Source organism: Lichenostomus cassidix, chromosome 1 (assembly GCF_008360975.1).
Source record: "Lichenostomus cassidix isolate B80296 chromosome 1, HeHo_3.0, whole genome shotgun sequence".
Lineage (NCBI taxonomy): Eukaryota > Metazoa > Chordata > Aves > Passeriformes > Meliphagidae > Lichenostomus > Lichenostomus cassidix.
Window position 1 is genome coordinate 25,702,344 of NC_139479.1, and position 22,689 is coordinate 25,725,032.

General features: G+C 42.8%; 2 protein-coding genes across 3 annotated transcripts in view; one reads left to right on the forward strand and one right to left on the reverse strand.

Moving 5' to 3' along the window:
- The window catches only part of TMEM255B (transmembrane protein 255B), a 261,876-nt gene that overhangs the window by 49,571 nt on the left and 189,616 nt on the right, over positions 1 to 22,689 (forward strand). The window contains exons 5-9 of one of the 2 annotated variants that reach the window (XR_014850258.1): positions 773 to 853; positions 4,729 to 4,814; positions 7,165 to 7,324; positions 13,032 to 13,175; positions 17,414 to 17,753. Coding sequence is in view for 1 of the 2 variants with exons in the window: in XM_085053572.1 (XP_084909698.1) it covers positions 773 to 853; positions 4,729 to 4,814; positions 7,165 to 7,324; positions 13,032 to 13,175; positions 17,414 to 17,581 (639 nt within the window). In the remaining variant the exon portion in view is untranslated. Of the gene's footprint in view, positions 1 to 772; positions 854 to 4,728; positions 4,815 to 7,164; positions 7,325 to 13,031; positions 13,176 to 17,413; positions 18,061 to 22,689 lie in introns of those variants that run through there. The other variant, XM_085053572.1, reaches the window with a different exon arrangement.
- The window catches only part of GAS6 (growth arrest specific 6), a 41,520-nt gene continuing 40,930 nt past the window's right edge, over positions 22,100 to 22,689 (reverse strand). The window contains exon 15 of the mRNA XM_085053522.1: positions 22,100 to 22,685. Coding sequence (XP_084909648.1) covers positions 22,531 to 22,685 — 155 coding nt within the window. The 3' untranslated portion in view covers positions 22,100 to 22,530. The remainder of the gene's footprint in view (positions 22,686 to 22,689) is intronic.

Genomic DNA, 22,689 nt, shown 5'->3' on the forward strand with positions numbered 1-22,689 from the left:
CTGACTGAGACATGCACCCTCTAGCCTTCAAAGTGGCTGTTTGCCAAGGTCAGAAGCTCACATTTTCCATCTGGCTGAGGATATTTCATTGTGTACTTCCTTTATATGAGTTTGTGGGAACTGTTACAAGCAAAATATGAAATATAGCGGTGAATGCATCTTTTGCAATAGTATAAATGGAAAATAAGGCAAAACCAAACAACATTAATTGCTTTCTCTTTATGCCTTAATTTCTTCATTATTCTTGGTTTTGCTTCTGGGGTTTGAAGTGTGTGTTGTAAGTGGAATGCTCAAACTATTACCTGTTTTACTTTGTTTTCATTCTGGACATTGTTGAAATTCTTTAAAAAGAAAGTCCTTTATCTTGAAAACAACCTGCAAAGTAAATCTTGGTGGTAGGTAAGAAACTGTACCAGAAAAAAAGAGTGGTAAAAGAGGACTGAACCGTTCTCATAGAGCAGTACTATTTGACGTCAAGCACGGTTAAATGACATCAAGTGGTTAAATGCCAGGGGTGATGTCTTCTTCTTAGAGAAAAACAAATGATACTCACATAGCTTGGTGGTGGAGTGAGGATGGAAAATATAACCCTGAGGAGAGCCATTCTGGAAAGAAAGCCAGCATGGAGGATGAGAGCTGTTTACCCAAGTGGCTGGGTTGGCTACAGCTCTCTGGAGCTGTAAGCATCTGGCATGGGGACATGGGACATGGGATATGGTGCCTTCCACTTCCTCCAAACCAATCACTTTTTTGGCTGTTTTTCTCTTTACAGGAACCCAGACCTTTGTATAACAAAAGATGCCAGTTTTATTCAAGTGGAATAGGATTCCTATATGATGCCTACCAGACTGAGGTAAACAAACTCACCTCATCACTTGTTAATTTCTGCTGTGTTTTGGGGCTGGGGAGGAATGAGGGAAATGTCTGAGAGCATGTGTGTGCATGTAGGCCATGGGTAGATAGAAACCCCTCTGTTTTTCTCCCACAAGTGACTCCCTGCTTGTCCAAGCCTCTGATGATTACAAATCACTACAATCAGTGAGGTTTTGAGTCATCATCAGTGTTTGTATCCAGTACATTACTCTGGGATTGGAATGATTCCTAGTCCAGCTATGCTGTATAATAACTGTCTGGAATGTGTTTGTCACATTGGCATCTTCGTCTGACAAGGTTTTTGTAGACTCTAAGTGGAATAGGAAATACCTAAATGAATCCATTTGTATTGTCCAGAAGACTTCAAATCCCTGTATTTATCCAGCACAGGCCAAGAACATCAGTGGTTTGAATGCAGCTTTTTTATTATCTCAATGACATTAACATGGTCGGAAAAGTGCCCATATCCAAATGGCTAGCCTCCTGAGAAGTCCAGATTTCATTTCTTTTCCTATTTTATTATTGTGGCAAATTGGTTGAAGTGAAAAGCAAGATGGAGAACAGCTAAGCAGTGGTATAACTTTCAAGAAACCAGTTGTTCTTCATCACCATCCCTGCCATGGCTAAGAAAATGTGTATGGGAAATGAAACCACTAATATTTCTAGAAAGCTTAGCAAAGTATACTACCAGGTTAAGCAGCTCCTAAAATCTTGCTGCTAAGGCACCCTGTTGTTGATTCTGGAAAATGTACGACAAAAATATTTACTGGTCTCCTCAACTAAAGACCTACCCAGACAAACTTATGAAGTGTAACAACACCCTTTCCTGTAAGTTTTACTCCATCCTCTTCTAAAGTGTGTATGCACACTCAGACACGGACATGGCCTGAGAAATGCTTCTGATTCCTGAAATAAGTGCGTGGTTGGCGTCACACTGACCACAACTGCTTGCAGGTGACCCCAGCCTCAGGCTTCTGGCCAGACCATTTTCCACAGCTCTGCTGATTCTGGGAATGTCTGAACTTGGACCACCCAGAATTCCTTCCTATGTTCTGGAAAAAAAACCAAACCCCCTATCTTTAAAAAGTGTAGGTAGTTTCTAATAACATTCTTGTCTGGTTGTTCCCTGATTTAGAGTCAGCATGTGCCAATTCAGAGTTAAGAATCCATGGCATTTATACTTGGCTTCTGCTTTTCCAAAGGTAGCCAGCTAGAGAGCAGGGGACATGCTCTGCATGCCAGGCAGACACTTAACTAGGAAAGCAGATTGTTTACTGAGTGCAAGTTTCCTTTTGATTGACTTCTCTCACCTGTAAGTGGTCTCCAACTCATTTGGTCTGCCTGTTTCAGTTCTCTTTGCTCAAAGCAGAAAGAATTTGATTTTTTTGCAATTACTGTGAGTTGAGAACATCTTCAATTGGTGCTGAGGAGATAATCAATCACAAACATCCAGGCCATTAAAAAGCTACATGTCTGGTCACTGAAATGAAATAATAGGTCTTGACATGCAGAACACCCACAAATGGCCTGTTTCCACCACCCTTGCTCACACCACACACTAATTTGTTTATTTTGGTTTATTCACTGTTCTCCTAAAAAGGAGTGTCTTGTTCTGTGCATGTTTTAAAAATGCAGTGATTAAAATAGATAACTACAGTAACTTCCTTCGCTAATAATATGTGTCTTGTAGCATAGAAGCAGCTAAAAACATGTTTAAGATCATGCTGATCTCCTTGTTTTGTACTTCTAGCCTTCTACTTTAAAAGGGGCAGACTGGCCTTATTACTTGGAGAGGGAAAAACTTTTTTTTTTTTTCTTTCAGAAGTAGTCCCCAAACCATGCATCAGAACAAACCACTTTTTAGCAGCCCATTCCATCTTATAAAGTCCTCCTATCCCAATCCCAATGTCTATGTGTAACAGGAAAAAGGCATTTTAACTCTGCAGGTCCTAGGCCATTTTCACTGCATACAGGAGGTCAAAACCAAAATCTGAAGATCCACTGAATGCAAAACCATAGGGCATCCCACACAATGGCTGTGGTAGCACACTGTTCTCCAGGACTGGTTTTCAACGTGCTCTGAGAAGTAGCTAGGTGTGATGTTTCAGTCACTTCCTTGATTAAGCTGACACAGTCAGTGGCAGTATGTGCTCCTCTTCTGCAGTAAAACTGCAACTGAGGCTGAGGACAGCTGCAGCTGAATGTGACTTCAGGCCAACCAAGTCCTTATGTTACATTGCAGTAAGTTTAGACACAATAGAGCAAGGGTGATGAAACAAGGGTGAGATGTCCTTGTGACAAGTGGGATGTGTGTATCAAGCTGTGAGCTCCATTTCCAGATTGCAATCTCGACTGAGACCATCCTTTGATAATCTAACTTACATTTTGAGATAGAAGGGCTGAATTGTATGGGGCCACATATACAGCCTTGTCCTGAGCAGCAAAGCAATCCCAAGGAATCATTTTATTCTCCTTCTAACATTAGTTTTGTCACCCATCTTCCACTGCTCGATCAAATCCTGCTAAGGACAAGTGTGGCAAGTCCAAGACCAGTTGTAAGATGGACTTTCTCTAGTGCTGAGTGTGTGTGTTTAAGGCTTTCCTTTTTGCTGGTAACAAGCACATGAGGAGTACAGACTTGTCAACAGTGACAGTTTTCATACTAAAAAGGATGCACAGATCCAGAACTTAGGAAGTGAGAAACATCTGATTTAACATCTCTTGTGGACACTATTCCACAGAGTAAGTATTCATGGCTAAGCCAGAACTGTCTGATAAACTTGTCAAAAGCAGGCCTGTGTTCCTAAGCATGCTCCTTTTACTTTTTCATTATGAGTTTTCCATTCAATAATACATTTTAATTGCATTTTGTGAACTAAATACTTCTCAGTGGTTACAGAGATTTTTTCCTATCAAATAAAAGCTATAGAAAAAAATGTATTTTCTGACTGCTAGTTTTAGAATCTGACAGCTCTTCAGGACATCAAAGTCAATAAGCTAAAAATTTCAGGGAAAAAAAAGCCTTACATAGAAAACATTTCAATTGGGCTGTAGTGCCAAAAAGAAGTGATTAATGCTTACCACACTTAAGGAGTCATTAAAATGATTTTGTATCTGGATGGAGAGTGGCTTACGTGTGCCTGCCTTTATTTTTCTAACATCTGTCCATCCCTGCAATTCCTCGTCACATAAATAACTTCTTCAGTTTTCTGTTCAAGAGTCTGCAATAAATGGTACTTATTTGCTAGAGTGCTTGGATCTTTTCTGAATTATTCTGTTTGTGGGTTCAAAGATTGTTCTTGCTGTTGTTCATTATTACTTCCTTCTTTAGGAGGGTTTCACTGAAAGGGGAGAGCTCACATTTATTGGAAGCTGTTCAGAGAAATTGGCTCCCTTGCCATTTCCCCACTATAATGGACTGGTGCTCTTATCCACACAGTGTTTGCTGTAGTGTCTCTCCAGACCCACGGTCACTTTGTCACAGCTGTAGAGATCTGGGTCTCATGGCTGCAGACTCTGGGTCTCATCAGAACAGCACCAGGCAGTGCAGCAAAGTGCTTGGAAACTCTGGCAGCCCTGGCTGCAGGCTGGTGCTGGGAGCTCCAGGCTCCACAGTGCAAATGCCCTCAGACTCAGGGACTGTAATCCTGGTTTAAACTCCCAGGAGCTCAGGGATGTCCTTCTGGCTTGCAGTCACAAATTTTGGAATGCCAGGATCTTTCTGCACAAGAGGTAATATAACTTGACACTGCCGTAGTAGGTGGTTGGTTTTTTTTGTGGTTTTTTTTGTGGTCAGTAGGATGATTCACACAACACTAAAATGTTGAGGATAAAGTTAAATTTCTTTTTTGGCAGGTGACATGTCATACCTTAAACAGCAAGTGCCAGCTGAAAATAAAGAGTAACACGTGCTATTGCTGTGATCTGTACAACTGTGAGAAGTAAGTACCTGTGTGCATTCCATGGCCTCTGAGAAACTTTTGGTTGGTTGTCCTTACTCGTAAATGGTAGGGCCTGAAGAAGTAACACAAGGAGCTTGTATGCTGAGAAATCCAGTTCCTTTGCAATTGAAGTCAACTGATGCCAGCACAGAATAGGTCAGGAGTTGTTCATTAGTTCATTGGTATTATTTCAGTTTCCTTTTCTTTAAACATGTCCATAAGCTTTTTGCTGAGATCAAAACTGATCACTCAATCACATCCCTGTTCAGATATACTGTTGGTATGGAAATGCATTTTTCCCATTAGATTTACTGAATCTTCTGCTTGACTCACCCTTTGCACATCTCAGTGTCATAGAATCACAGAATGGTTTGGGTTGAAAGGGACCATAAAGACCATCAAGTTCCAACTCCCCTGCCAGGGGCAGAGACCCTTCCACTGGACCAGGTTGCCCAGAGCCCCATCCAATCTGGCCTTGAACACTTCCACAAATGGGAAATCCACAACTTCTCTGGGGAACCTGTTCCAGTGTTTCATCACCCTCACAGTGAGGAATTTCTTCCTAATATTTAATCTAAATATTTCCTCTTTTGATTTAAGACTATTCCCCCTTGTCCTATCACTACCTGCCCTTGTATCATCTTACCATGCACTCTCATGCAATCTCTGCAACTCTCTACAGTTCACTCTCAGTCACTTTTCTTTCTTTTCCCCCCATGTATTTCTCATCTTTCTTCCTTCCCACATCTATTTTATTTTGGTTTTGCCTCTTCTTTACATATTACTAGTCCTGAATAACCCCAGTCCTCTGTAAGTCTTGACTAGTGTGATGCCAGACATGAATGTTTTAGGTGCAGGGAAACAAGGCTGGAACAATCAAGCTTCTACACAAGGCTTATGCACGAAAAAGTAACAACAATGAGAGGTCAGGCATGTTCCCCCTTCAGATGGTGATCCTCAGTGCCATTTTTCTAAGACATTGAGTTTGTTTGAAACACCTGTGACAGCATTCAATGATATAATTAAACACGGGTGTTATGCTGTTGTCAGCATTCCACAGTGGACAACAAGATCTTATGGCAGTGGTGTGGACAAATCCAGGGTAAATAAGCAGTCATGCTGCTCTGGCGACTTGGCAATTCCAGTGCACAGGATGGCTAGAGAGAAGTAGGAGGAGGCACAGTCCCACAGAGTGATTTGTTGTCAGCCATGGAATAGATGGATATGAAGGCAGGATTGCAAATCAGATTTCCTCAGCCTCATGGCAGCTGAAGCTATAGGTTTACTTAGTTGAGATAGGCTCATGACAGGGCCCAGGGGAACTCAACAGTGGTGATTCTTCAGTGCCAGAACCACGACCCAAAGCCATTGATTGGATATTTCCAGAAGTTATCTGTGCCTGTCTTGATTCTTCCCAGAAATATTGAGGGCTGCTCTGCAGGGTTTTTCCTAACCACCATCTCCACTTCTGCCCCATGCACGGGGGATGGAGGAACAGAAGAGTGAACACAAACTGCTCACTTCTGGTTTCCACTGTAATATGATGGCAATTTCCTAACAGTGGAAAAATAGGCTTGTCATTTATAAAAAAAAAAACTTTCCAACTCAAATGGCTGCCTGAGGAGATCATTAGTGAGCTAGAATTAAGGCAGGTACTGGAAGGAACTGCAGGAATCTGTGGTTTCAAATTTTGCAGTAGGATATTCCTGGTTTTTGGCAAGACAATGAAGAGTAACTTCACCACATGCCTGATTTACCATAGCCAATGTGGTGTAGAAATATGAACAAAGATTTCTGGATAGTACAATCCAGAGTGTAAAGACACATCTTTATACTGTACTGTGTTGTATTTGTTAATTTGGAACCACAGACAACATAAACAATTGCAGCTAGCTGGCAATATCTCCCTCCCCATGGTTGAATTAATGTTTAAGCAACTTGCCTTCCCCAGTTTCAGAGATGCCAGGAGATTTCTAGGTGAGCTGTGAAAAAAAACAAAGCCAAGCATGCTTTATCTGGTAGCTAAACGACAAGGGAAGCATCCATATAACAAGATTATACCTCTATTTAGAGACATGTAACAAAAAATAAAGAAGAATCCATGCTGATAACCACCACCGATCAGGCAAACTAGGGTTGGTATTAGTTGGCCTACCTTTGATAGTGGCCTGAGCAGAACCAGTTTTTCAGCAGAGCTTTCTTCAGTTTTTCTGAGCAGTTTTTGGTGTAAGCATGGATGTAGTACTTTGCCAAAGAGGAAAGCAAGCAGGAAGGAGTCAGATTCTGTAGTGCTCTGTATTATGTGCAAAACCATTCCCACCACAATGACTCTGTCTGCATTCTCTTTCAGCTCAGACCAGTCCTCCAGCTACTATGAATTTCTTGGTGTGAGCAGCTGTCAGGATGTGGTTCACCTGTATAGACTGCTGTGGTCCTCCACAGTCCTCAACATCATTGGCTTGTTTCTGGGGATTATCACAGCAGCCATTCTTGGGGCATTTAAAGACATGGTAAGGCTCAAATCTTTTGCCTTATGTGAGGGCTTCTGTGCTTGTTGACATTATCAAATGAGTTAAAACCAAGCAAATATAAATGTACAAAAGAGATGCTTTAAATGTGTTTCATGGGTGTTGTGGGAGTCTGCAGTGTTATGAGCCCCCACAGAAGGCAAGGGTAACCCAGGTTCTTGTTCATAGATCCCTAGGGGTGGATTAGAATGAAACAACACTGAATGATCAGTGCTTGTAAATAAACAATATAGGGTTAATTATAGAACAATTTGGTTGCAAAGGAAAACAGGTATGGAGCTGTTTTGGTAATTATTATCTATAGTAATACAACAACATGAAAGCATTACAATGTGAAAGTGCAACAACATCACACAAGGACACAGAAAAGAAGAAAGAAAAAGAGAGCAGAAGGACAAGAGTGTGAGGATCTCACCACCCATAGGCAACAAGACTTGGTTGCTGCACAGTCTTGGTCAAAGTGGTGGTCGCTAACCACATCCGTCTGGTGGTGGAGGAAATCACAAATAAAGGGTGGAGAGAAATCCCTAGAATACAACATCTCTTGGATTTATATTCACTCAGGTTCAGGTGGGAACTGAGGTGGGGAGCTTGGTGTAATAGTGTGAATCATGGGAGTCCTTGACACCTTCTAACAAAACACAGCTGCCATCACACCAGTGCACCTGAGTCAGTTATGCCCCATTATGTCCCATCAGCAGAGATGAACACCTTGAGGCCACAGGCAAGTGTCCCAAATTCCCTGGTACTTCCCCAGAGGAGGGGGAGCCCCAGAACCCAGTGGTTTTTGCAAGGGAGGACAATTTAGCATGACAAGGGGTACAATCCATGGGAGGGCTCCTATCAAAGCCCATCATTCACCCTGTGCCTTATCAGATCAGAGGTTTAGCCATTACACACCCAAAAGTTCACCTCCTCCATCTTAACCAAGCACCCTGGGGTCTCTGTCGACAAATGGGGGGATGTTTTGAGTCATTATCCCGTAACGGTTCAGCCTCTCTCATGGATTTACACCTTTAGGAGTAGCTGTTGCCAGCTGCTCACAGCTAAGTGGGTTAAGCCTGGTCAAATACGTGAATGGAGGGAAAAAACCGCAACAGTGTGAACAAATGCTGTCAATTCACTTAGTGGCATTTTATTTTCTCTTCTAATTCATCACTGAGCATGTGGGTCAGCACGGAGTCAGAGGGTTCTAGTTTGTAGCTAATGTGTAAAAGTCAAGTCCTAGGCGTGACTGTTTAGCCTTGTGTAGTACTTTCTCCCAAGAATGGGGATGAATTCTGAAGTACCAGTCAAGTTTTTATTTAGAAAGTTGTATGCTCTGGACACTTTTCATCCTCTTTTGTTAGAAGGAATGCCACCTTCTAACTACTCCCTGTGCCACACCACCACATTGTGCTGACGTACACCACAGCATTCAGAAGAGACTGTGTGGTGGGAGGGATTCTTCAATAAAGTGCCTCATCTGCCTTGGTTTTCTGACGCGTTAAAGGGTGAAGTTGATGTTGCTGGGATTATCACTGTCAGTGGTCAGTTTGCTAAAGCAATGCCTAAGGACCAAGCCAGGGGCTCATGATTTACTAGGCTCACAGGAGAGTAGTAGAACTAAATGGGCAGAGACATGGAGATGGAAGTGAAATGCAGGAGCCAAAGGGAGGTGTCATCTTAGATCCATGATGTGTCTGGTGACTATTGCAGAGGACAAAACTGAATAGAAAGACAGGTAAAATGAAACAGAGAGATAGAGCAGGGAAGAGAAAGCAAGAGAGATAGCTGAGATGTACATCAGGACAGGAGGGGGAGCAGCCTGGCAGGAAGGGGCTGCTCAAAACTGGCACCCAGTGAATCAAGGACCCAGTCAGACTGGAGGCCATCCAGACCCAGCTCTGACCACCCAGCATTCCTTAGCAAGCATGCCCAGGCTACCTACAACATGTGTTCGGTGCTCAAAACCATGCTCAAAATAGAGCAGGGCCTTATGAATTGTTAGAAGTTCACCTTTGTTAAGAGTTGCAAAATTCCCTGGAAATATTCCCGTCTATCTTAAGACAAACAAGCACACTGAGCTTTTCTCATGCAAGAAAAGTGCACCTGAGCTGTCCTTTATGTGAGGGGACTCATGCAAGGAATTGATAATAGATTGCAGCCAGCTGCAGATTGGAGCTGCCCAAAGGAAGTAGAAGCAGTTTTCCCATCTTAATTCATCCCCTCCCTGCGAGAGGAGCAGAAGTGGAACAGAAACAAGCACAGTGGGAAATGAGGGGAAGAGCAGCTTACATGGGGAGGTGAAGGCAGGCATCATCCACAGTAAGTCTCTGGGAGAGCACTGCAGCTTAGTGCTCCTAAATATTTTCTCCTGCCTAGCAGATGGGTGCAAGTGTGGCTGTGGGAAGGGTGCAGAGAGCCAGCCTGAGTCCACCTAACCTGTCTTGCTCAAACCTAGGCTTACATGAAATTTGGGCTGAGGCTTTGATACACCTCTGTGCTTTGGGGGCCATCACTGTACTCCTCATGAGGAACAGCAGCCCAAGGAGATGCTCCTGGGAGAACTGCAGCCTCCATGATCTGGCACATTCCCTTGCTGGGAGGCAGTGCCTGGGGCCAAGAAAACATCAAGCAGAAGAGGGAAAGAAAGGTGCATGGGACTGAAGTAAAGAGAGCAAAAAACCCCCATTAAAATATATGGGAGAACTGTTTGCTTTGGGATGTTGCCTTCTCACATAAATGCTCACTGGCATTTTGCAGGGAGAACTGCAAAGCCCCCTGAAATTCCTCACAGCATTGCTTTGGGATTGACTTCCAGAAAGCACAAGGCCAGGCTGACTAGTCAAACAAAAACCATCATGTTTATCTCTGGGGAATGCTGGCAGCCCAAACATGTTACAAAGGGGAGAGTTTGCAAAACAGTACCCTTGCCTTTAAACCCATCATATTTCCTGGACTGAAAAAAAATGTTGTTTTGGTTGTTGCGGGTTTTCTTACTTGTGACAAATTCCCTGCAGACCCTGGCACGCTCACTGTGGCTTTGCTGCCTGCCTGAGGGCTGTGCTGGCTCAGTGGGAAACATTTCAGTCCCTCCTGACCCCCAAGGTGTAGCTCAGTGGTTGCTGTGTCACCCATGGGGCTGCCCTGTGTGATCTGCAGTCCTTACAACAGGAACCCTCCTTTTAAGATCTACACCATGCTTGGATATAAGACATGGAGGTCATTACCCTAAAGTCATCTTTAACAAAAAGCAGATTAAGGTATTACATATAGAGATGTACCTGAAGTATCCAAAATGATAACACACTGTGATTGTTTCTTACAGAAGCTGCAGGTAAAGAATTACATGGAAAACTTCACTTGCTGGTGCTGAGTTAATCTAGAAACTCCCTTCCCTGTACCGGTATTCATCTGATGACTTCTGGATGTTTTTCTGACACACCTTGCCAAGGAATCTGCCTGCCCTGAGTTTAGGGCTGCATTAATCTGAACTGCTGATAGTCCTGAGGGAAGGATGGGGGGGTGTGAGGGGGCTCCCTTTTAAAACTGTTTTTTAATTTTAATTGTCTCCTTCTTGCAGTCCTTAAGGGAATCTGAACAGATGAAATATCATTGTTTTATCCCCTCTCCCCTTCCCTCACCCTGCCTTAAAAAAGAGAACAAAATTAACCCCTAATTACTGAGCTACTTGCCATGCATTTATGTCTTAGCACTCATGCAACTAAAGGTGCAGTCAGACGTGAAAAGTATCTGGAGCTCAGAAATAAATGCTCTGGCAGGTCTGTGTGAGGCCAGTGAGCTGACACTGGCAACACTCCCTGGCTAGTTCATAGCTCCTTATCTTTTTGACTTGGGTGTTGGTGCAGTTTAGAATGTCTCAACCTACCCCTGTATTTTGGGTGAGTAATTTAACATAGAATAATTACTGGAACACTTGATAAAAGCATCCAACCGGCTTCAGCATCTGCAAATTGTTGCTGCCTGTGAGCCCGATAATAGGGTGCTTTGATTAGTAGATTTGGCATGGATGACTCCCCAAATCTGTCTTCTAGGACTGTTGTGATGTTCATCCTTAGCAATTAGAGAGCATTGCTCTAAAATGTGGATGGAATGTGAGAGGACTGAGAGAGCTTCCCAAGAGAAGAAGCCAAAGGGGGTCAAACAGCAGCACACAAAGAGACCCAAACCAGAAAGTTGGCGACAGATGCAGAACAAGCATCTGTATTTCACATCTGCGGGCAAAGCAAGTGTTTCTTGATGCATTTATGTCCATAGTCAGAGGGATCTGATTTCATCCCTCCTCTGAGGAAGGAAGGGCACACTCTGGGGCTGTGGTGCTGACCCCAAACCTTTGGGTCTGAGGCAAGCAGATTACCTGCTCCTCACTATTCCTGAGGCAATGTCTTTTCATCTCTCCCCACCATATCCACCCAGCAGGGCAGGTGGAGAGGAGGATACCTTGCAGATGAGTGTTTTGAGGAGGGTGCCTTGAAGATGAGAGACTTGCCTTCTCCCATGAAATAAACTTTCTGCTTTTGACCCCAGCCTTTCTCCATGCCAGCTCCTGAAATGCCAGGTTTCTCCAGGAAACTAAGGCCTAGATTGTTAGGTAACCTCATGTGGTACCTCAGTGACCTAGACAATGTTTTCCATGTACAGACAAAATCAGTATACCTCTTTCTCAATCACAGAGAGATCTCACACTTTCTTGAGAGGATGCAGTGGTTTATAACTCTGACTGATAAATATGAAAGGAAATGCAAAAAAAAAGGAAAAAGAAAATCCTGGCTGCTGCTTTCAGCATTTGTCTGGCAACCACCATATTTTATTATTTCAGTGAAAAGAAAATTCCATGCTCTCATGTGGACTGATCTGCTAACAAAAACAAAGGAAATGAAATAAACCACTTGATTTATCTCATGAAAATATTTCACAAAGCTCTGTTGCGCTGCTGTCCTTCGCAAATTGTCATATAGCACAGGGGTTTAGGGTTTAACACAAACCCTGTTTCACATTTAGCTTCTTTTCTTTTTTCCTGACCAAGTTTTTTTAGCTGGTATAATACGAGCTATTACTTCTTCCAGCAAACTTCATTTTGCATTATAATTAAAGGATATGCCAATAAAGCCATGGGAGAAGGATTTTATGCAGTAGGAGTGAGGTGTGCATATCAAGAGTGATGTTGGAGAGCCAGCAGCAAACTTCATTTCCCAAATGAGAGGCAGCTGTGAAAGAAGAGCAGCTGGTCTGGAAAGGGAGATCTAGGCAAATCTGGGTAGGAAAGAAAAGAGAACACACTTGAGGGCATCAGGTAGTTGCTACTGGAAGGAGTCTGCAGCAAATGGTGAAGGACTGGGTGTTTGATGCTGGAATGAATAAGAAGAGGCAGCCAAAGCTGTATGCTGTTCTCTTCAGGGTGTCTCAGATCTGGAGTCCTGCCAGTGCTTCTGGAACTGTTGCTAGGGAAGCACCAGCAGTCTTTTTCCGAGAGAAGAAGATTAAAATAGCTGTGTATTTTTACTCAGAAAATTCATTCCGGATACACCCTCTTCTCACTCTGCCTGCTCCTCAGCTTTTTGTACTACTGGTATTGTGTTGGAAAATAGAAAGTTGTCAAAGTGTCTTGTTGCCTTTGTTAGGAGCAGTTCATGCTCCAGTCCTGTCTGCACTGTGCTGAAGTATTGCTGTCTTCTGTGCTCAACAGGTACCTCTGTCCCAAATCACCTTCAGTGCTGCACCTCCTCCTCAGATCCTGTACAATCCTGCCCAGCAGATCCTGACATACGCTGGGTTCTGTCCTTCTGCGGCAACAATTTCTACATATCCATCCTACCCGTTACCTCTCCAGGTACAGTACAAAACATCACCCTTTTCATGCCATCAGAAAAGCATTAGCTGCTACTCAGTACCAGCTTTGCAGAGGAAGGTCTTGGCAGGATCCCAGCTCTCAGGTTTGTCCCTGGGATGGCTTAGTTTGTGCCTAGTTTTCTGGTCTGTTCTCAGACCTCAGGCTGTCTCTGGTTGTCCTTTGGACTCTTACCTGCTGATGAGGAATCCCAGTGTGGGATTTGGGCTATGCACAGGGAGTTATGAAGGTGAACACAGCCCCCATGTTGGGCAAGATAAAGCAGCAAATTCTGCTTTGGGGAAGCCAAAGGAAGCATCTGATACACTCAGAGTTTGACAAAAAATTCACACAACTTAGCCCACCTTACTTTTAATATGGAGATAAGTATATTAGAACTCATCAGATGGAAAGGAGAGGAAATAAGAGGTCTGTGAAACTCATTGATATGGAAGGGATTGTGGATGGATATTAATATAAATTTTATCCACACAAAATTTTGGTTGCCTCAGTAAAGCTATTAAGTGGCAAGATAAGCCAGAAATAGGAAGGGGTTTTATACACAAGCAAAGACTGAAATGTTTCAAGATGCTGTAGAGGAGTATAAATGAGGGGTTAGGGATTCAAGTATCACCTGCAGCCCAGCAAGTCCCCAAATGGCTGCCAGTCACAAGAACAAACAGGGGCTCATCGGAAGATGGAGCCTGATTTTTTTTGGCTTCCAGCAAGCATCTGCCATGGGCCACCACTGGTACAGCACAGGTACAGAGCAGGTGGCAGAGGCTGGTGAGCTTTGCCACACCAGAGGCAGCTGGCCTGAAGGCAGGAGGGAAAGCTGCGAGAGGTGCAGCTTCCACCCCTTGTGGGAGGGCATACATCATGAGCTGTCAGCACTGCTCCTCCTCCTTCAGAACACTGAGGTGCAAGTCATGCTCCAAGCCTGTGTTGTGTCCTGTCAGAGCTGGCCTGGAAAATGCAAAAGGTAGTGCTAAGGATAGTGTTTCCTTAATTTTTTTCCCTCCAGAGTGAGGTGGTGAATGTAGGGTGAGCTAAAAAATGAATGCACTGAGACCCTGTAGCAAATGTAGAGCTTTTAGATCTATCCAAGCACAGTAAGACTGTTTTGCTCCACCTGATGGCTTGTTATACTTCGGCTGTGTAGTGCTAGACCAGTGGGTACCACAAATTTTGCAATATTTCTTGGAAACACTGCACATTTAACATGGACTAACAGTGCACTAGCTCCCCACAGCCTGCTGGGCTACAGCTGTTCAGGCAGCAAGTCCCAGTTCCAGGCACTAGTAGTGGGACATGGTGATCACCCACACCACTGAATGGTTTGCATGCTCCCCAGACCACCTAGCAGTCTCCCAACTACACTTCTGAAGGGATCAGTAGAGGGCAAGGGCAATGGACCATTCCCAGTAGGAGCATGCACTTACACAGTCCCACTGGCTTGGTGGTAACAGTTCAGCTGTAGGGATGTCAGATGTGCTGTGCCAGATGGATTCACAGCCAGAAAACAGTCTTATTTATTAACACAAATGGGGCCCAGCCATTTTTGGAGACCACAGGTTGAGAGAGAGAGAAAAAAGAATATCGCTTTTTGTTTGCTTTTAGCTGCTAAACTGTGCTGTTCTGCAGAGTTCAGTTAGTACATGGCCAAGAGTAGACAGAGACAGGGTAAAAACAGATGAAAGAGAACAATTAAGCTGAGAAGATGACTACTCACAAGTAGTTATGAGGATCCATTGTGACTGTTCAGTCCACTGAGAAAGAGAAATACATTTCATTTACCCCAAATTCTTATCTGCATTCCAAAATAAACATGGTTATTTCCCTAGGTTTCTACTTTTTCAAAAAGGTGTACCCATTTTTCTTCCTTCCCCTTCATAACATTCAGAGGCAGAAGCCACCAGTTGTCCCCAAGCCAGGAGAGGTTAGTAAGAAACACTGGGATCCAAAAGGGAAAATTTAATCCTATTCCTAGGGAAAAAAAAAAACCAACAAGCCACCTCCCTGTATATATGAGCTCATTATGTTGCAGTTTGGAGAGTAGTAATTTCAGTATTTCAGCATCAGTACACAAATTTAAAAATCATAATAAACTTATTCAAAGGTACAAATGGCGAATGATGGAAGCAGGAATTATTAGGAAGAGGCAGAAGCTTAACTGTCATCTGCTTCAATTGCTTGAGAGCTGTGGGCTAAATCCATGGGGCTGCAGCCCTGAGGTCTTCATGTTCCATCTAAGTGCTCCAAGCTGCTGGATTCAGACCTTCTCAAGCTCTGCTCAGATGGTTGTAGTCCTTAATCCCAGTCTGGGTCTGGGATTCGTCCGACTGAACACAGGGGCTGTTGGCACTTAGGGATCTAGTACTGCATGATAATGAGATCAAGTAGCCACCTGTCCCCTGCTGCCACTGTGAGAGGGTCCAGGTTCAGGTCCCATTGTCCCCAAGTCACATCTGAGTGGACATCTGGGATATCCCATGGCATCCCAAAAGGGCTGGCAACTTAGATGTGGGCAACTGAATTAAGTTTTAGTGTCCACAGAGTAGGAGACCCTGCCTGAGCTGTTCTACCCTTTAGAGCCACCAGTGGATTGTTTCAGTGAAAGGTATATGACATTCATTCCTGGTCCTCTGCTGAATCCTGTATCTCACTGAAAAAACACTTGACAGAGAGGCAAAGTCTATAAAAGAAATCAGCCAAATGCCCAAAAGAAAGGGTGATAGCAGGAATGCATTTTGAAAGGAAGTAACCAGAATTTCTTTTGTTTACTGTGGCATGTGCCAGCAAAATAATTCATCCCTTTCTGGTTCAGTTCAGCCACAACTAGTCTTGGTAACAAGCCTGCCAGCTGGGCAGGTAATGGTCCTGATTAGCTGGGCAGGCACTGGTGGTGATGTCAGCAGTTATGGGCTATGCCAGTTATTCCTGCTGCAGAACTCACTGCAGGAGTAATTCCAGGCAAACAGATGGAAGCAGTGGTTGCAGTTTGAGATGGGAGGGAAGCAACAACTCCAAAATAAATAAAAACCCAAACCAGCCCAAACCCAAAACAAGATTTGGAGCTGATGTGTCTAGCAGGTCTGTCAGTATACCTGCACTGCCTCAGAGAGTTAAAGGGCATAATCAGCTTTCCTGTTGAAATGTCCCCATTCTCACTCATTAAATCACCCTGTGGTACAAATGCAGGACAACATTCTCCTTTCCAGGAGGGCTTGACCAAGGGCAGCAGCCCCTGCTCACATGGAACCCCATGGAGAAGGCAAACACCTTGGCACGGGGTCTGCCAGCCCTGGACAGCTCTGAGACACCGTTGTCCAAGGTCCAGTCCTGGCACTGGCCTTCTAGATTGTGGCTATTAATTTTTTTGGCTGCAGGGAACATCATTTACTTGCCCTGATTTTTCACTTCCCTTGAAAAAGGTCTATGACTACCTTATCTTGTTTTTAAATTCCAGGAACCTAAAGTTCACTTAAAGCCTGAACCTGAGGGGAGGTGAGCCCAGGTCTGCAGTTGAAGGCCATAGACTGGCACATGCTGGCTTATGAGGGGAGGAGTAAAGTCCTGACTCTCTTGAAATCAGTGACAAAACTTGGTTTAAAGCAGTAGTAGGACTTCCATCCTGAATATTATTCCCTACATGCATTCCTTTGTTTTAACAAACCCTGCTTGTTCCTGAACATGGGCTACTTCCTAAGCTCTCTTTATTTTTTGTGCCTCTTTCAGCCAAAGCCCCATCATATCTGAGACAGCCAAAGAGGGAGACACATGCCTACCTGTAAAATTTTCTCTTAAGAGGAATCTGCATTTGGCAAAGGAATAAGACCTTGCATTTATGCAAGTATTATAACAGATTAATTACATCTGAGGTAATTTAAATTTCGCAGTGATGCCTGGAAATGAGCAGCTACCTGTAACCTAATCAGTCAGGTGCTGTGCCTCACCCAGGAAGCCAAGCATCTTTTCCTGCAGAAATTCCTGTTCTGCTCTATTGTCTAGCTGTCTGAGCAATGTCTATAAAAAATGACTTGGGTTACAGATGGCATCTGTCTTGTTTCACTTGACACCATCATTGCTACACTTAAGCAAGTGCTTTAGAACTAATGTTGTGCTGCAATGCATGAGAAATTTACTCATGGGGCTTATTAAGTAACACATGGCAAACAACACAGAACTGCAATGGGGTTGCAATCCTTTACTGAAGAGGTATTTTTCTTTGTCTGATACAGCCTGCCAGCAATTTCCCAGGAACATCATCTACTGATATTTCTTTATCAGAAGAAACTCAGCCTCCATCTCAGTCCAGCTCCAGCTATGGTCTTCCCCCGAACGCTCCAGCCCTCTATACACCAACCTACTGCTTGCCTGGAGAAAAGCCTCCACCATATGCACCATAGAACAAAGAATTTATTTTAGTAGCTGGTAGACTTTTGTTTTGTTTTTAAGAAACCTCTGGAAACTGTGCTGTGCAGGCACGAGACTTCCCAAAGGAACCCAGCACAGAGTGTGTTAGTGCCACTCTGCTTTTACCCACATCTCCCTGTGAGCAGGGCAGAACCCTGAAGTGCAGTAGAACTTTCTGGCTACCGTAAGCATGAGATGTTTCATTCTTGGTGCACTGCAGAATAGATTTTCTTCAAGAGGGAAAATGAAGAAAACCCTCTGGCTACGTGTTCTGCTTTCATAAACCAATATTGAGGGTTTTAGCCTGTGTTGTCTGAGTGGCTAGCCGGGAGCTCTCCAAGTCAATCACTTCAGGTAGTAAGAGTTTGTCTGCTTGTAGTGTTTATTTAATAACCCTCCTAGAGAAAGTGTTGTACCAATAAAGTGTGGCAATTATTTTACAATAAAGTTCACTGTGTATATTTATACTATACCTAAGGCTGTGTATTTTTGAAAGAACAGGAAAACAAAAGAACAGAGGAAGAAGTACCCTACCAAATAGTTTCCTTTTTCAAGTTTCACATTGAAAGGCTAATTTTATTGGGACTGTTTTAGCTGAACTTTGTCCTAGTCTAGTCTGCATAGTAAAATGTCACGTCAATGTGCTAAAAATGCCATTTCCAGATGTGTATTTTAAGCTGCACTTTAGTGTTCAAATTAATTCCTTTCTTGTCAAAAGAGTACCACAACCAAAACCATTTTAGGCTAAATGCCTCATTTATTTTTAAACTAATCCAAGATCTGATGCAGGCATTTTACAGTGACTGAAATGGAGTGAATGAAGGAGCCTAATTCCTTTTTAAATTTATTTATTTATTTTCTCCAAAGGCTAAACAACTATACCTTTGGCAGTACCACTTACAGGAAAAAGGCCATGTTCCTGTTGCCTGCATCCTGTCACCTCACTGTGTGTCACATTAGCTGGGATTCCTTTTGGCACACACCTGCCATATTTTGGGACAGGAGTACTTAAAACCAGCATGAAAACCCATCTGTCTGCTGCATCCCTTCACTGTATTTTACTCCTGCAGGAAGGGTGTTGATGCTGCTTGCTCCGTAGATCTTGCAGTCTAGACAGCAATGCAGCTCTAGAAATTTCCTGAAAGGCCAAAGAGCAAAACAGGGAACAGAAGGTATTTCTCATTAACATTTTAAGCAGCTTCTCTGTATTATGAAGATATTGAAAAAAAAACCAAACAAAAACCAAAACCAGCTTACTTGACAGTCTCCTTTAAAAAGAAGTGACACCATCAGACTTGCTCAAAATAGAAGAATAATCATCCTTTTACATAATACTTCCCAACTTCCAAGAAATTTCTGTTAATTCATGTGTTGTACCTCTATGTATAAAAAGCAGATTCTGTACTAATACACATAAGAAGAGAGATTAATTTATATGGACCATAAAAGTTACCTTTTGATCAATTAAGGTTTTTCTGAGATGCAAAGTTTTAGGCCAGTGATCAGTGATGAGGTTCCTTATGTGTACTGTTGACAGGGTGAGTTATATGAACCTGGCTGAGAGAAACAGAACTCAGAGAACAGACCACTGGTACTGATTTAAACATTAATTTAATGCATCCAAAATGCTTAGTTCTTGTGCAAATACATGCTGTGAAAAGCAGTCATTCTGATTAGGAAATAAGTGAAGCTACACATTTTTGCTTGCTATGAATACTACCAGGGGAACCACCTGGGTTCATTTTGAGAACTCAAAGTCCAGAACAGACTTGATCCCTTTGGGTTCAGCACCTAGACTAACTGAACGAGGATGAAATCTATGTTTGTCTTGGTTTGAAGCAAGTGACTGAGAAGGAATGAAGTATTGCTGCTACCTCTTCCTCCAAATGTCTTTCTCCAGTGTGGTACTGCTGTAGGGTGTTAAAAAATTTCACCTTTACACAAAAGACACCCCCTGCCCCTTCTGTCATTCTCCAAATGGAGGAATTCTGAGTTTCTCTTCTAAACCCCATTTTGAGTCAGGGCACATCGTGGTCTATGCAAAACATCTTCACGTACATGCACACATATGCAAAGTCTGGGAGCAATTTCTGCTCTGAATTAAAAAATTAAATGCTCTTGTACATATAACATTTAGTATGGAACTGCAGAGTATCATAATGTACCACAGGATTCACATTTCGAGGACCCAAAATAATTCTGGCTTCATAAATAGTGTCACTTACATTAACACAAAGGTCAGACATGTTTGTGATTCATTTATGCCACATGATAGTTTTTTGGGAACTACCACAGAAATTTTATAAAAATACCAGACATAAAACTATTTTGCTAACATGCTTCATTTGAAAAGAACAAAGTAAAATAGGGCTTGTTTCACGTTCTTGGTTTAAAAATAGGTGTCTTTCAAGTCTGTACTTTTTTCAGTAGAGCTACTCCAAGTTAAAAAGATGGGAGATTGTTGTGGTTGAACCCCAGCAGGCAGCCCAGCTCAGGCAGCTGCTCACTCACTCCCTCGCACTAGGATTGGGGAGAGAATCAGAAGTGTAAAAGTAAGAAAACTCGTGGTATTACAGTTTAATAGGTAAAGCAAAAGCTGCACACACCAGCAAAGCAGAACAAGGAATTCATCCACCCCTTCCCATGGGCAGGCAGGTGTTCAGCCATCTCCAGGAGAGCTGGGCAACATCATGTGTAACGGTGACTTGGGAAGACAAAGACCATCACTCTGAATGTCCCTCCCCTTCCACTTTTTTTCCCAAGCTTTATGTACTGATCATGACACCATATGGAGTGGGATATCCCTCTGGTCACTTGGGATCAGCTGTCCCAGCTGTGTCCCTTCCCAACTCCTTGTGCACTCCCAACCCCTCACTGGTGGGTGGGGTGAGAGGCAAAAAAGCTCTTGACACTGTGCAAGCCCTGCTCAGCAATGGCTAAAACATCCCAGAGTTATTGACATTGTTTCCAGCACAAACCCAAACTACAGCCCTATACTGGCTACTGTGAAGAATATTAACCAAAATAAGCACAGTGCTGTATTTTGGTAAAGGACTAAAATAACCATGAAAAATATACAGGAAAGAAAACACTGCGGTGTGGACATTATAATAAACAGAGTATCCTCAGGATTTCCAGCTCTTACTGAAGATACTAATATAATTTTCCTTGGGTACTCCATCAAATCACAAACTGATCCAGAGTCATCAGCTGTAACATAAAGCACTCTCAGGAATAACATGGTTGCCCTTGCTCAATTAAAAAAAGCAAAAACATAGAACTACTTCTGGGTTTTCCTATCTGTGCATATTCTGCCAATAAGCTATTATTGTCGAGTGGGAACTTTCCTTTCAAACTTGTTTCTGGTCAGACCTGACAGTAAAGAGTTTCAACAGCTCCTTGTCTTGAGTATAAATGAGTAGGTTGGTTGAAAGTGATAAAGTTCTGTTGTTTTCTGCATTATTGCTGATTGATTTGCTTATGATAAGAAGCTATGATGTCTTGTCTAGTGGCTAATAGAGGACCTTCCTCCTCGCTGATAAATAAAGCAGGGATCCTTGCCAAATAATATGCTTGGGATAGTCTACCCCCTTTTTCATCTTTTCCTCTGGGACAGCTGTATCTTCACAGTTTGGTCACAGATGCTGTCACACATGCAGATTATTAGAGTAATGTGTTATCTCTATATCTGCTTAGGGAAAACATAACATGACTGGCCAAGAATAATTATTAAAGACCTTGTAGAATTAGACCTTTTTCACATGAATCCTCTGTAGGATGGTGTAACGTTAGCTACCCAGTACTTGGATTTCGCACCAGAGCATATATCAGTATTCAGTTTAATAATTTGATGCAAGACAAGGACCAAATAAAACAAGATTTAGGTGACTTGAGGCAGGCTGGACAAAGCCCATCCCAGCTTCAGAAGGATAGCTGAAAAGCTGAACACACTTTATGGCTCTAGACCATCTCCTGCATAAACCCCCATGGATATTCTCACCTCATGCAATTCAGCCTGGCTAACTTGCACACCTCAAGCCTCTCTGCTCCCACTAGGCTCACAGTGAATGAGCCAACCTAAAACTGCAGCAGCAAAAATATGTCATCACCAGATAATATTCCTCAGTTCCCAACACCTCATCATTTGCCCCAGCAGCTATTGACACAAAAGCCATATGGCTTTCAATTTATTGAGTCTTTTCTTCTAAATGTATCCTGCTGACCCAACTTTGCTTTCCATTTTCTGTTGATAAAGAGTTTTACTAAAGGTCACAACTTTCTCTGGTACCAGAAACTCGAGCAATAAGAATAGCAGCCACCATTTGCTCTGCAGCTGAGAAGATATAAAATACTGATGTAAGCACATAAACCCCCCACCTCCAAAAAAAATCCCCAAAAAACCCCCAACCCCAACAAAAGAGCTTTCCCCCCCGCCCCAACCTCCACATCAGGCACAGTCTGAGTCATTGTCTCCATATACCAGAATACAGAATAATCTCAGTACAGGTAAATTAAAAACTTGTATGTAAATATTTTATTCTCTCGTATTTTGCAAATCAGAAAGCAGTGTTTGGTAATAAAAAATATTACAGAATTATTATTTTTCTTCCAGTCCACACTCATATATTACCAGGTTTCCCACATTACAGATGAAACTGTCTCTTACAGTCTAAAGATAACATTCACTTTCAGTATATTCCGTACTTTTGACTTATTTAATATTAGTCTTCTCAACTATTTACAAATATATTACAACCTTTAAACCTCAAAGCAAAGAGTATTTCAATAATCAATCTGACATAAGGATCAGTAGCTTCTACATAACTTCAGTGTTTAAGAGAAACTATACACGCAGTGTGGTAGATCTGAATAATTTATGTCTTTTAAAAAAAGAAAAGCATTGAAAGTTTCTGAGTATAAAACTTTCGCATTGCAGTGGTACCTACTGACCCTCCTGCTCAACTGGAGGACAGGAATGTGAGGTGATGTCACTGTGCTTGAAGAGAGCCTCATCTAAGTCCAGTGCTGTGTTGCTCAGCTTGAGGGTCATGCAGCCATGGTAGGACGCGGTCACCGGAGTGGAAGTGACAGGAACGTCTGT